The sequence below is a fragment of the Biomphalaria glabrata genome, chromosome 3, assembly GCF_947242115.1.
Source record: "Biomphalaria glabrata chromosome 3, xgBioGlab47.1, whole genome shotgun sequence".
Taxonomy (NCBI): Eukaryota; Metazoa; Mollusca; class Gastropoda; family Planorbidae; genus Biomphalaria; species Biomphalaria glabrata.
Window position 1 is genome coordinate 51509201 of NC_074713.1, and position 13717 is coordinate 51522917.

At 30.7% G+C, this 13717-nt stretch overlaps 1 protein-coding gene across 3 annotated transcripts in view; it reads left to right on the forward strand.

Moving 5' to 3' along the window:
• The window catches only part of LOC106055454 (potassium channel subfamily K member 4-like), an 88181-nt gene extending 78175 nt beyond the window's left edge, over nt 1–10006 (forward strand). For 2 of the 3 annotated variants that reach the window (XM_013211717.2, XM_013211716.2), the window contains exons 7-9: nt 1952–2064; nt 2722–2826; nt 7075–8222. In XM_013211717.2, the coding sequence (XP_013067171.1) occupies nt 1952–2064; nt 2722–2826; nt 7075–7212 (356 nt within the window). In that variant the 3' untranslated portion in view covers nt 7213–8222. Of the gene's footprint in view, nt 1–1951; nt 2065–2721; nt 2827–7074; nt 8223–9441 lie in introns of those variants that run through there. The other variant, XM_056022560.1, reaches the window with a different exon arrangement.
• The last annotated feature ends 3711 nt before the right edge of the window (nt 10007–13717 follow it).

Consider the following 13717-nt stretch of genomic DNA (forward strand, 5'->3'; position numbering starts at 1 on the left):
TTTTTTTCGCTTCCCATCATGCACCTTGTTAAAAATAGATCGCGTGTTTTATGTTGTCATTATTTCCGGTATTGATCTTTTTGTGTGTTTAGAGGGGGAAACAAAAAAAAAGAACAAATGCTTCACTCTGACATTGTTTTTGTCAGTCAACACACAGGACAAAGCAGGCACCCCTCCCCTCCCGTTTCAGACGGTTCTGCATTTCTCCCTCCTCCTATCTCTTGCCGATATTTTTGTTTTTACATCACGGATAAAAAAAATTGAATTATAAGAATCAATGTAGCCCAGGAGCTTACTTTAGTGTTCATATTGTAACAGCTAGCATTTAACACCGGCTACGCTTGTTGATTTATTCCCATGGTTTATAGCCTACTGTTTATTTCGATCAGTCCCCCTCCCCCTCTATTATTCGCGGGAGAGTGTTCAGCCCCCCTCCCACATGTTTTTTTTTTAAATTTATTTCTAATAAAACCACGCCGCTTTCATCGCTTGATAATTCTTAAACTTTTGGCCCGTAAATGTTTGTATTATCTGTATTAATTGTAATTTATAATCTGTTACATTGAATTGGAACTACTCACTTTATATATCGATATACCTACTTTTGGCCTGCCCCAGGAATTGGATATGTTTATCTGGCACATAGTCTGGTAGGCCCTGTCGTCTGCTTTCGGGAGGTTTGAGGTAGGCTGCACATCCGAAGGATGTAGGAAGAAATCAGCTTTAATTTCTGTTGCGGCATTTGACGGTTCCCCTCTTTACGCATTCAACTCCTTATTCGACATTGTTCTTCAGTTTCGGTTATTTTCTGCATTGTTGGTCTTTCGCTTGTGTTAACTTCGGTTACACGGATTATATTACTGCCATCTGCACATTGCAACTCGGAGGTTTTATACATTTTACTACAAAAATTGTGATAGATGAATGGTGAATGAATGAATGAATAAGTCATTGCCCTTGTGTATTGGCAATTTGATGTTATCTTCTATTCAATCACCTATTTATCGTCCTAACTCAAAATATACACAATACTTATTTCTCTTTCCATCATAGGCACTTTATCATTATTCCATGATAAGCTGGGACAAATTCTTATAAGTTCTCTTTCTTCTCTAGTGTCACTTGGCATGGAACGGGTTGCCTGAATCAGACTGGTTAATGTGAATGATGGATACGCGTAGGACGTACTAATTATCTCCTCTTTCCGATAAACGTCTGTAATTTATAAGATAAGATAAGGCTACATTCAACATAGACTTTTGAAAAGTTTACAAAATCTGCATCTCTTTAAATCTAGATTTCTAGAACTTCACTCATTACCAGTCTACCGGTACTACCATAGTTGGTGCTACATAGATTTAGTAGAGTTCCATGGCATGTCACCTAATTGTTGTACTCTGTCATGAATTTCAATAGTGTTTTTAGAGCATAAATGTCACAAACATTTTCATTTATTAGATAGATTTAGCCTCATATATCAGTATATAAATTCAATTAATTTATTAATATAGATTATTAGTAATATAAGTGAATTATTATAATTTATATTACCTAAGACAAAGAAAAAAAAAGGTTTACTTTAATCCACATTTAGAATCTTTACAGGTTTATAATTCTCAAAAATAATTATATATATATATATATATATATATTCTCTCTATATATATATAAAAAAAAATTTTTTGTGACGGTATGCACCGGTAAGGCGAACCGGCACCTTTTTCAATGTGGGGAAAAATATTACTTTTCTTGTATTTTAATATTTATTATTAATATATAAGAAGTTAAAAGTTAGGCAATCCATCACTGAGTACCGGCACCTAATCACTGAGTAACGCACCTATTTATTTATTTTTTACAAAAAAGCACTGTATATAAATATATTGACACATATCTGAACTATGTATATCTAGTAATAATTTTTATTTGCTTTATTTATTCTTTTCAATAGCGAAATTTGGTGCTAAGACACACAATGCCTTTAGAATATGTCTGGGTCTTTGGATTCTGCTGGGTCTTGCCTGGGGAGCTCTCATACTTAGTGAGATAGGATCCATGCTACAGGTATGTCTAGTAGCTTGATAATGAAGAAATAAATTAAAAAATGCATATATGCAGATACATGTATACTCATTCAACTTATATAAAAAAAAGTTACAAATAAATATTGAGACAGCAAGTTAATATAACTGCTGCAAATGGCGAGAACATTCAGTTTGTACCTTAATGTGGCTTTGAAGATACTTTTTTTGTCTGCTTGGATGAGAGACAGAGAGATCAAGCTTCATTCCTTTGTCTGCAGTATGTCTGTGACATTTTAAGTTCCTAGGAATGACCTTGTCCCTTTTCAACTTCTTATGTGACTAAAGATGCCAATCCTTGATACACAGCTGAGGTCACAGGTTGGGCATATGTAATCACCAGGCGCCGTTGTATTTTCACCCTTCTTACTGCTGTTGTTGTGTATGGCATCTGCAATCCGTGACCCTTCCTTTAGGCTCTCTCTTCATGTGGATCTATACAGTGCTACTTTTTTCCCCCGCTGCCTTATATTTTTATAATAAATCATCTTCTGTGCTAGTCCATGGACCCCCTTGTCTTGAATGGTTACTTGCAAATTGTTTACAATAGTTACATTTAAAATAAACTCTTTAAAATTTGTATTTATCAATGTAGGGTATATGTTGTTTCAAACTTAGAATATATTTGTATTTATCACAGACAAGAATCACCACAGCAGCCAATCAAACACAGAATAAACTCAGCCACTTGGAAGGTATCGTCAAGAAGAAAGCCCAAGCTACCAAGGCTAAAATTATCAAAAGGGTAAATTCCTCACATTTTAAAATTATAATTGTCTAAAGTGCATTACTGCAAAGTCTGCTTGCTAATGCATGCACAAAATGAAGGTTTTATAATGAAGGGCATTAATACATGAATTTTATTTTCAGAAATGCTTGTTGATTATGCCCCTTATTTTTTTAAACTGTAATTTTTATTTCTTTTTGCTTATTAGCTAAACAATTATTTCTAAGTAATGGCTTATTAATTAAACAATCATTTCTTAGAAACCGTCATTAGATATTATTCGAAGATCTTTGGTCCCTGGAAGCTTCTCTCTATTGTCCTGTCTGATCAACTGTTCTGGGAGGGATCCAAGAAGATGTCAATGGGTTACTTCCCTATTACTTATAACGCTCCTGTTAGCTGTGAAGACCAAAGGCCTGGCACACCAGGAAGACTCTCCCATTTTTCTTCTTTGTATCTTATCAGCTGTGCAATTTCTATAAAACAGCTTGTTGAGGAACTGTGTGTGGATAGATAGGGTTATTGTCCTGCCTTTGCATTGGGGCTGTGTCGTTAGGCACCTTAACAAGGATTTCGCTTTGCTTTCCTATCGGCTTTATCTTTTCAAATGACTGTATCCAGCCAAGCACCATGTTGAGGTTAAATAGCGTTGCCTTTTGAGTATCATTTTTTAACCCGAGTTAAGTCCCCTTAAGTTGACTTCCTCTCTTTTTTTTTAAGAAGCATTGTTCATCATTGTTGAATTTTTTAATAATATATTCTAACAGCCCATTCAGTATCCTAAACTTGTTTGCAGAGTATCTCTTGCCTGGTCACTGTATATACCTACTCTCCTGACCAGCCTGTTGAGTAACCTCTAGTACTCTACTTTGTTTCAAGACCTTTTTAATAATCTCCCTTGCCTGTCGCTGAGTACTTCCAACACATGAACTATGTATCCAGGATTTGTCTTCCGATTACTTCCAACCAAAGTATTGAGTACCCTTAACACTGCTTTTGAGTACTCCCAATGCTATGTATCCACAGCCTGCCCCTGACTTCTATAAACCTGTGCGCTGAGTGTTCCCACTGAGAGAATTGCTCATTCTCTGTTGTATGTTACAAAAAGTTTCAGTTATTAAAAGGTTTTGTCAAAACAAAACGAAACAAAAAACAACAACAAAAAACACTAATATATTTCTTTAAAAATAATGCCCATGTTTTAATTAAGAGCATATAATGATTATAAAAACTTTTAATTTTTATTAATTCATAAGTATAATATACATAGGATTAACATTTTTAATGCATCCATACACTGACATTATGATTGGTAGGAAAACTGCATAAACAATTACAGAAAAAATGTCAAAGTTATAATTTAATGATTTTATTCGTTCAGGCCATGAAAGAATTTGTGTCTTTTTTAGCGGCCCCCGAAAGTGGAAAAGACGCTATTAGTTTTGTGCGAAATGTCTGTCCGTCTGTCCGTCCGTCCCGTTTAGATCTCGTAAACTAGAAGAGATATTGAAAATCCGACTTCACAATATTTTAGACCATTCAAAGTTCTGATGCAACGGCTACTTTTTTTTTTTCCTGAAAGCGAAAATTCTAATTTTTAAAAATCAATTATGCAAGCAGTTTTTTATAAGAAAAAGCTAATTAGTATGCATTATATGTTAAACCTAATTTAAGACGAATAGTAATCTTATTAACATCATTTTCGTGAACATTTTTCTATATAGCGGAAATTTTTTTTTTTTTTTTTTTTTGAGAATTCGAAAATGAGATTGAGCCTTTTCAAAGAAATTAACTTATTTAGTTCGAACCGAGGGTCCCGGGTTCGAATCCTGGTGAAGACTGGGATTTTCAACTTCTGAGTCTACCCAGCTCTAATGGGTACCTGACATTAGTTGGGGAAAAGCAAAGACGGTTGGTCGTTGTGCTGGCTACATGACACCCTCGTTAACCGTAGGCCACAACGACAGATGAACTTTACATCATCTGCCCTATAGACCACAAACTAGTTAGGCCAGGTTCACATCTAACTTTACATTCACTTTCACGTATCCTTTGATCTGCGGGACGGTTGGGGCACTACACAAGATCTGTTAACCTTCTTTCTCCATTCTTATCTCTCATTTGTCTTTGATATAATTTCATTCGGATGTTCTTTCTGAAAATATTGAAGCCTACCTGGGTGGACCACTGGTCGTGCGGTTTGCGCGCTGGACTGTTGTTAGGATTTATCGACGATCGAAGGTTCAAACCCTGCCTGCTCCCATCCCCCGTCGTCCTGCGGGAGGTTTGGACTAGGAAGTAAACTATCTTCAACTCTGAAGGATTATCCGAATTATGTAAAACATTTTACTTCGGGGGCCGATTTTGAGTTTGTGTTTCCACACAAACTGTCTTTTGTAACCTTGTTTTGTTTGGTAATGTGAGTCATCTTTATGATTGCTTAACAATGAAATCTATGTTAAGAAAATGTTAATTAAAACAAAATTAATTAAAATCTTCTGAGCTTTCTTTTAGACATTTTATATTGAATAGAGGTCTTAGTTGATCTTGTATGTGGCCAATGATTTACTGAGATCATTTAAGATATTGGATAATTCATTTGTATTTTAACATTTTGATTATCAAATAGAATTAAAACAATACAGTTAAATTTTTTTTTTATCTAGTGTTATTTAGACACAAAAACTTGAAAAGTAAAAGTGTAGAACATAAAGTGATACTGATCCAAATTTTTTTTTCTTATCAAGACACTGTCACAGAGTACAGCTACTTAATCTACCTCAATGAGTTTGTACCATAAATAGTTTGTACCATAATTATTTGTCCTGTTTATGAACCATTTGTTTTTAAAAATATTTTCCGCCTATTTTTTTTTTAGCCAACATTATCACTATATAGAAAGTTATGATAAATACCAATATCTGTACAAGCTCTGTAACTATAAGTTCTAAAACAAAGGATTGCAAGCAAAGTTCATGCTAGTTTACATTGTTTCAATAGATGCCAAGAAGCTGCAGTCATAACAGAATAATAAGTCCAAGACTACATTTAAAAAAAGGACTTAATAAATATGTAAAAGTTGTGAGTTGGACAATGATTTGTTTTTTTAATTGTTAACTCTTGAATATATTTGTATCGATTTAAATAGGTGCACTCTTGTCTATTTAAGAAATTAGTTATTTTTAACCATACACTGTAGCTATAAAATTTCTATTCTCTATCATTCGGTTTCATTTCCTTTGAATTTTTTGTCTTATTCAGCCAAATTACCCTCAATACATTTTTAAATAACTATCCTGTCTTTCACTCCTTTTTTTCATGTTTTTTCCCCATAAAGTTTTTAATAGGATCTTGGCAAAAACATTTACTGATCTTATTTTTCTTTTCACTTATAAATATTATTCATCAGTTGTTTTTTTTTACTAGCAAAGGATATTTTTACATTTCAGTTGACAAGTTATGTATAAGTCCTAGTCCTTTGTCCAATTTGTTTTAGTAAATAAAATATAATAATAGCAATAAAGAAAAGGAGAAGAAATAAAAATGAAAAATTGTAATTGTTGAGCATGCACTTTGTTGGGTAAGCTAAAAGGATAAAGATCCTAGTGACAATTTTAGTTACTGAAAAATGTTTATCTAGTCTTTTCATTACTTATTCCCTTAGCCAATGATTCAACTTTCATTTTCATAATTATTTTCTACCATTTCAATTCTTAATTCTTTTTAATCTTGCATTTATTTAATACTGTTGTTGATCATTTTATGATTCTTGTTCTGGTGGCGTTTTTTAAAGTGTAGCAGTTGGTTTACTCATGTCATTAAGTAGTTTAGTTTTTTTTATTAAATTATTCATGATGATAGTAACTTCTCTAAAATCATATTGTGTCTGGACCTATTAAATAAGCCTAATAATTTCACAAAGACCTCATATCGATGTATTATACAGACAATGACATTTAATTTAATCCAAGAAATTTAGCCTAATTATACAATTTAATATAGCCTAATTTAATAATGAAATTGTGTCTATATACACATTTATACTGTAGTTTTTTTTTATGTAGCAATAGTGTAAAAATAGTAGGCTAATTATTTGAATAGCAGTAGTATTATTCCCATCTTCCTCTTTGCAAAGCACACATGCACACACATACATGCACACACACACATGCACACACACACATGCACACACACATGCACGCACAGACACACACACACATTAAGAACACTAAACTATGGTATCTAATGTTTATATTTATACTTTAGGACAAAGAAAAGGATGAGCTGACGGGGAAAGAGACCAATGGCTCCGTGGATGTGGATATTAAAGTAACGGATTCTTCCGATGGGGAGGACAGAGATGACTATAACCCAACCAATTCTGACATGGAATTAAATGCTTAGATCCAACCAACTTTCAATGAAACATTATAGATGCCTAATTCTTTATTAATTTTTTCCATTCCCGTTGTAAGAAATACTGCAGAATTAAACTCTTATACAGACTGAAATATTGTATATATACCGTCCATTAATTATAATTAATTAGTATAATGCCACAGTACATTTTGTTTTCTAATATAAAAATGTATTTAAATTGACATTTCTTTCTTGACTGAGCTCACATTGCAGGGAGAGAATTAGAAAAACAAAAAAGTCTTGTGTCTTTAATCCATTTGAAACTTTAATGAAAGATATTAAAAACATAAGTAAATTATATTGACCACAGTATTCACACATTAAATTTAAAATCAGCAATACAGTTGTCTAAATGTATTGATAATTTAATTTTGTGTTCATGTAATATGTTTATAGCACTGATTATAAGTAGTAAAGTATATCTATACCTGCTGCTCAGCTGACATAAAAGAAATTATACACACAGTAACCTGGATAGCACATTGAATATTTATGCGTTTAAATATTTTTGTTAAAAAATTTTTTTCTTTTCTTTTCAATTCAGAACTGCACTTCCTTAAATGTTTTTTTTTTCATCAATTTTCTTTTTTTTTTTCAGCTCATTTTGACAAGAAAATGTAGATATACATTGTACTATTAATTAATGTTTTATGGCTGTCTTTGTTGTTTTTATGTAAGAGAGATGTAATTACCTTCAAATCACTTTGTCATTATCAACATTAACAAGTCTTATACATTTTTTCATGATTATAATCTAAATCTTTTTTTTTTTGTTCACATATCAGACTAATGGATGTTTGAAGCAGCAGTGGCTAGAGAAGCTTCATTTATTGATACATATCAAAGTTCATAAATTATTTTGAATTTTCTCTTTCTTAATTTAGAAATTGGCTTAGTCTGTTTCTTCAGAGATGAAGATTATTATGTCTTAGCCCAAACCTCCTTCTGGATGGTAGAGGATGAAGCCGGGCATGGTTTGAACCTGGGAATATCGAGATGACGTAATCATCTTCTTTTTTGAAGTAACGTCTGTATTATATAAGATAAGATAAGATGACAGTCTGAAGAGCTTACCACATGACTAGGAGAATATATTATCTATCTATTTATCTGCCTCCCAATTTTTTAAAGGAGATTTTATATCTAATGATAGGAATGTCATACAATTAAAAAATTATGTTATGTGATTCAAACGAATTAATCATTTACCTATAGAAAAGTTTTTTAAAACTTTTGTATATGAAGACTTCTCAGTAAGTATCATACATCATTAAGAAAATGAAGTAGCTGGTCACCATTCCTAAGGTCATGGGTTTGAATCCTTTTGAATCCTATTGTAGTCACATGGACAGTTCTTTCAGCTTTAACTGTGTACCCAGTCATCAACCGGGAATATGTGCTGGCTGCACAACATCCTCATTAACTTTGGATTAAAAACATGTGAACTTAATTCCACTGATTCTTTTACAGCAAGGTCCAAAAGAACTTTTTTTGAAGGAGTTCAGACTTAAATAATTCTGTGCCTGGTGCTATCAGTTTATGCTTCAGATTTTATTTTCAGCATGATCAACTTTTTTTTTCTTTTTTGGAGTATTCATTTTTATTAATTTATTCTTGCATTTTTTAAATTTTTTTTTGCCAAAAACAATTTGTTCTTCAAGCATGTATAATTGCTCTTGTTTTAATGGACCTCTTTTATCTTTTTTATTGATAGATGTTTTCCAGGTTTACAGTAATAATTTAATATTTCAAAAGTAATGTTTTTTTTACATACAAACATACATACATACAAAAATTAACTATTTCAGCATTATTTTAATCTAAAATTATATTTGTATAATTTTATTTGAAATCCTAGTCAAACAAAGCTTCTGATAAAGTCACTTATAGATTAATTATAGCTTTAAAAGACTTCTGTACTTAGTTCAGAAAGACATCTAGAGTTGTATAACCTTAACAGCGACTCATCACATCTCTGTATTTAGAAATAAATCACTGTACTAAAGGTTGCACTGAATATTCCATATTTTAAAAAAAATTACTCTTCATTAAATTGAAGGTATATTGACTGAACTTTTTTGTTAGCCTCGCTGAAAGATTATTGTGCTTTCCAAAGAGCGTCAGAGCCAAAACTGTTGCAAATGTTGTTTTATTTAGTAAATGTTTCATTATTTTTTGTTCACCTTTATTTCTCCAAAAATTCAACAATTCCAGATTCACCACAATGACTGTCAAGTGACTTCTTTTCAAAAATATTGAAGACAAAAAAAATATATAAAGGAATTGTGGGAAGTATAACATTGTATTATGATGCTGTCCCACTATATTCTAAACTATTGTGTCTGTCTTGATGTTGCTATTCCATAATATGATATTAAAGAACTCATTTTGTAACCATCCAGTTTATGCAAAAGTTATTACATGTTTACATGCATATGTTAAGAGAACACTACACATTTTTTTAAGCTTAACTTTTGATTGTTTTTATATCAGCATTTATCAAATATTAAATGCTTTGAGCAATGGTCATTTTGGATCAAAGTTGGTTCATATTTTGATATACCAAATAATTTTTTAAAATCTCAATTTATACTATAAAATAGTTAAGAAAGAAAATAATTAAACAGTTTAATAACAACTTGTTTTTCTATTGTCAATGTAAAATTTAACAATGTATTTTAATCTCCTTTTTTGTGATTTAAGATGATCATAAAGGATAAATATATATTTTAATTAAATATACTATTAAAAAAAAGTCAAATATTTAATATAAAATTGTCAAATACTAATACTAAAATAAACTGAATTCTTTGTCCCTAACTTTAACAAAATACTACAAATGAAAATCAATTATTATTTAACTAGTTAAAATAACATCTTTTAAAGTGCCATTAGTTGTTTTTTTTTTTTCAAAGAATATTTTTTTTTAATATTAAAAATTATAAAAAATTATACATGCAAACATTTATACCTTGTCAATTTTTGTGCTTATAAGTATGTTTGCTTAATGTTTATTTTAAAGTGTAGCACTTTGTGAATTATTTCTTGTAATTGTTTTAATTATAAGTAAATAACAGATCTAGATACTAAAGTTTGTTTTCAAAAGTTGTTGAGAAACAAGAAATGAATGTGTATCTCTTTGTCCTTATTTTGTGCAGTACATGTCCCGTCTTAGTGTTGTTAACTTTAATATCTGGTCATTGCTTGATATGACTGATATATTAAGTTTAACTATATCATTAAAATTGATTCCATTTCCAATGAATCTCCATTTCTTGTACGGGAATTATGGAAATCTTAAATATTTATTCATATGAAACTTTTTTTTTTTTCGCATGTGATGAAGAAAATTTGTATTTTTCCGTTGGCCTATTTCATTTTTCTGTCAATCAACAGATTATGTCAAGCTAGCCTAGTGTAAGAGTAAAAAACAACCTTTCAAATGAAATCCTAGAGTGACCAATGGCCTTATAAAATGATTTTGAAAAATATTTTCCATTAGTGTCCGGTCACTTAATCCCGTTGTCACTTAATCCCCATGTCATTTCATCCCCTTGTCATTTCATCCCCTTGTCATTTCATCCCTTTGTCATTTCATCCTATTGTCATTTCATCCCCTCCATATTTATCCTTGACCACTTATAAAATACTATTTAACTGATGATTAAAAAGAAAGGGGATTAAAGACCAAGTCATTAAGTGACTGGGGATTAATTGACTAGGATTCATTCTAACAACAATATTGTTTATACAGAAAATACTTGTAAATCATTGCTACTACACAAAACATATATATAACTTCACTTTTCATTTTTTATTTATTTTTGCTTTTGCTGAGTGTGATTCAAATGTGTGTACTTTAATTATATTGTAAATATTGTATATTTGACCTTAAAGTCTTCTCTTTCATCATGTGCCTTGTTCATTACAAATATCTTTTAGAGTTCAGGCTACAAAAATAGAAAGAAAATAAGCTTTGTTAAAACATTGCAGAGGTTTCTAGATCTATATGAATAACTTCATGTGCCAAACTAATAAGGATGATGCCTATTCTATATTTGTATTTTTTTGAAGTAAGGTAGATCTATATCCTTTATCTCTATCTTTATAATTTTGCTATTGAAGTGTTACAAGGTTAGATTTAAAAGTCCAATGCTTAGATTTAGATCTATTATGAAATTAATGCCTACAAAAAAAAGTTCAAAAGAATAAATTAAGTTCCAATTGATCTAAGATTCAAATTTAAATTAACCATGTTTACTCATTGGGGAGAAGCAATTTATGTTTTTATAAGCTTTTTATAATGAATTCATTTTATTTTTTATCAAATTTAAATTAACCATGTTTACTCATTGGGGAGAAGCAATTTATGTTTTTAGAAGCTTTTTATAATGAATTCATTTTATTTTTATCGTCAATTTTCTCTGAACCTTATTAGACTCTTTATTGGATATAAATTGCCTTTAAGCCCTTTTTCTTTGACTATGAGTCAAAACAAAAAGTTAACTTTAAATTGGTAGATGATCTAAACTGTAGATTTAGTTCCAAAAAGACTAAAGACTGTATCTATTTTACTTAATTCTCGACTGTTTCCTGTGTTCTCCAATATTTGACTTCGCATTTTTAACTTGTCTAAATTATGTAACAAGTAATATGCTCACTTACTCTGTGATGTGAAATTCTTGCATATGGTGCTGCCCGTTATATATCTATATGTTCCATATATCATCACATAGCCTATTTCTTTTTTCTCTTTGGTTCTGATATACATAATGTGATTGGTAAAGAATTTTTTTTTATACAAACATTTTAATTGTTTGTTTTATATTTTAGAATGTATTGTATTCAGCTTCAAGTTATTAGAAATCATATAACATATATAGGCAAGCCTTTTTTTTAAAAAAAACTAGTTTTATGTGTGTGTATTTACATTATGGCTTTAAAATTAATATCTTTTTTATGTCTAATGTATTATAGATATTTTAAATTGTTTTATTTTTAAAACTATTTCAATAAATCTATCTTAAAGTCTTGAGCTAAATAAAAGTTTGGTGTGTCTGTTTTATTATTTCTATGTTACCTTTAACTTTCCAAGGTTATGATACATTGCCTTCAAACTAAAAATAAAACACAATTCATTGACTTGATGGTTTCTGTATTGTTTTATTTCATTTGATGTATTGATGGTTTTTGATATTTAAGTTTGTGAAAGCATTAGAACTGTCTTAGAGAGTAAATAACATTTCACTGAAAATACAGAAAACATCCTCAAAAAAGTGAACAACAAAAAGCTATGAATAAATAAATATGACCTCCTTTATATATGGCTTCTTCTGTCTTGGAAGACAGTGGTTTCTAGATCTATATAAATAAATTCATATGCCAAACTAATAAGGATGATGCCTATTCTATATTTGTATTTTTTTGAAGTAAGGTAGATCTATATCCTTTATCTCTATCTTTATATTTTGCTATTGAAGTGTTACATGGTTAGATTTGAAAGTCCAAAGCTTACATTTAGATCTATTAAGGTATTAATGCAAACAAAAAAGTTCAAAAGAATAAATTAAGTTCCAATTGATCTAAGATTCAAATTTAAATTAACCCTTTTTACTCATTGGGGAGCAATGTTAGAGAAAAACCTTGTCACTGTTTGACCAAGCTCATGTCTGCAGTATTTTATGTTTCAACATCACTGCCTGGTATGGCAATCTCAACATTAAAAATACAAATAAACTTAATGAAATCCTAAATGCTGCAAGTAAGATCATTGGCAACAACCAAACTCCACTTGGACAAGTATTTGAAAACAAACAAGGCTAAAAAAAAGCTATACAGATTTTAAGCATTAAACAAAAACTCTCTTGTTCAGAATTTCCACATTTTACCATCACAAAGAAGATACAAGACAACAACCACAAAGACTGTTTGAATCTGATTAACTATACAAAGTGTACTAAACATTTGGCCAAACAAAACTAAAATGGTGGCTGTATTTATTTTGGCTAATAATATTTGGTGCCAGAAAACAAAAAAGTTTTTTCCTGTGGAAATTTTGAACGTAGCTGCATCTTGCGAGCTGATATTTTTTGCAATTGTCTTTACAGTCTGTCAATTGATTCAAGACACAAATTTATTTGATCACTGAAGAGAAGCTATTTATTGTGTGGTCACATATAAACAAAATTTTATTCTCTATGATGAAAGCAATCTTACTTCTAAATTACAGAAAATAAGTGAGGGAGATTTAGTAATACATAAGCCCCTGTGCCCTCTTACAGGGAATAGAGTCCTTTGGAGACTAAAGAAGGCCCTTAACATTCCCAAGAAGATTTTCGTTGCATGTCATTAAAGAAGCTGTTTTTTTTAATTCCTCTAATTAGATTGCAAATTCTTCATGGGTGGGTGGACACGAATTTAGAAAAGGGCTCAAACGAATTGTGGAAAAAGCTTTAGAAAAAAAATCCTATCATGATGCACCATCTATCTA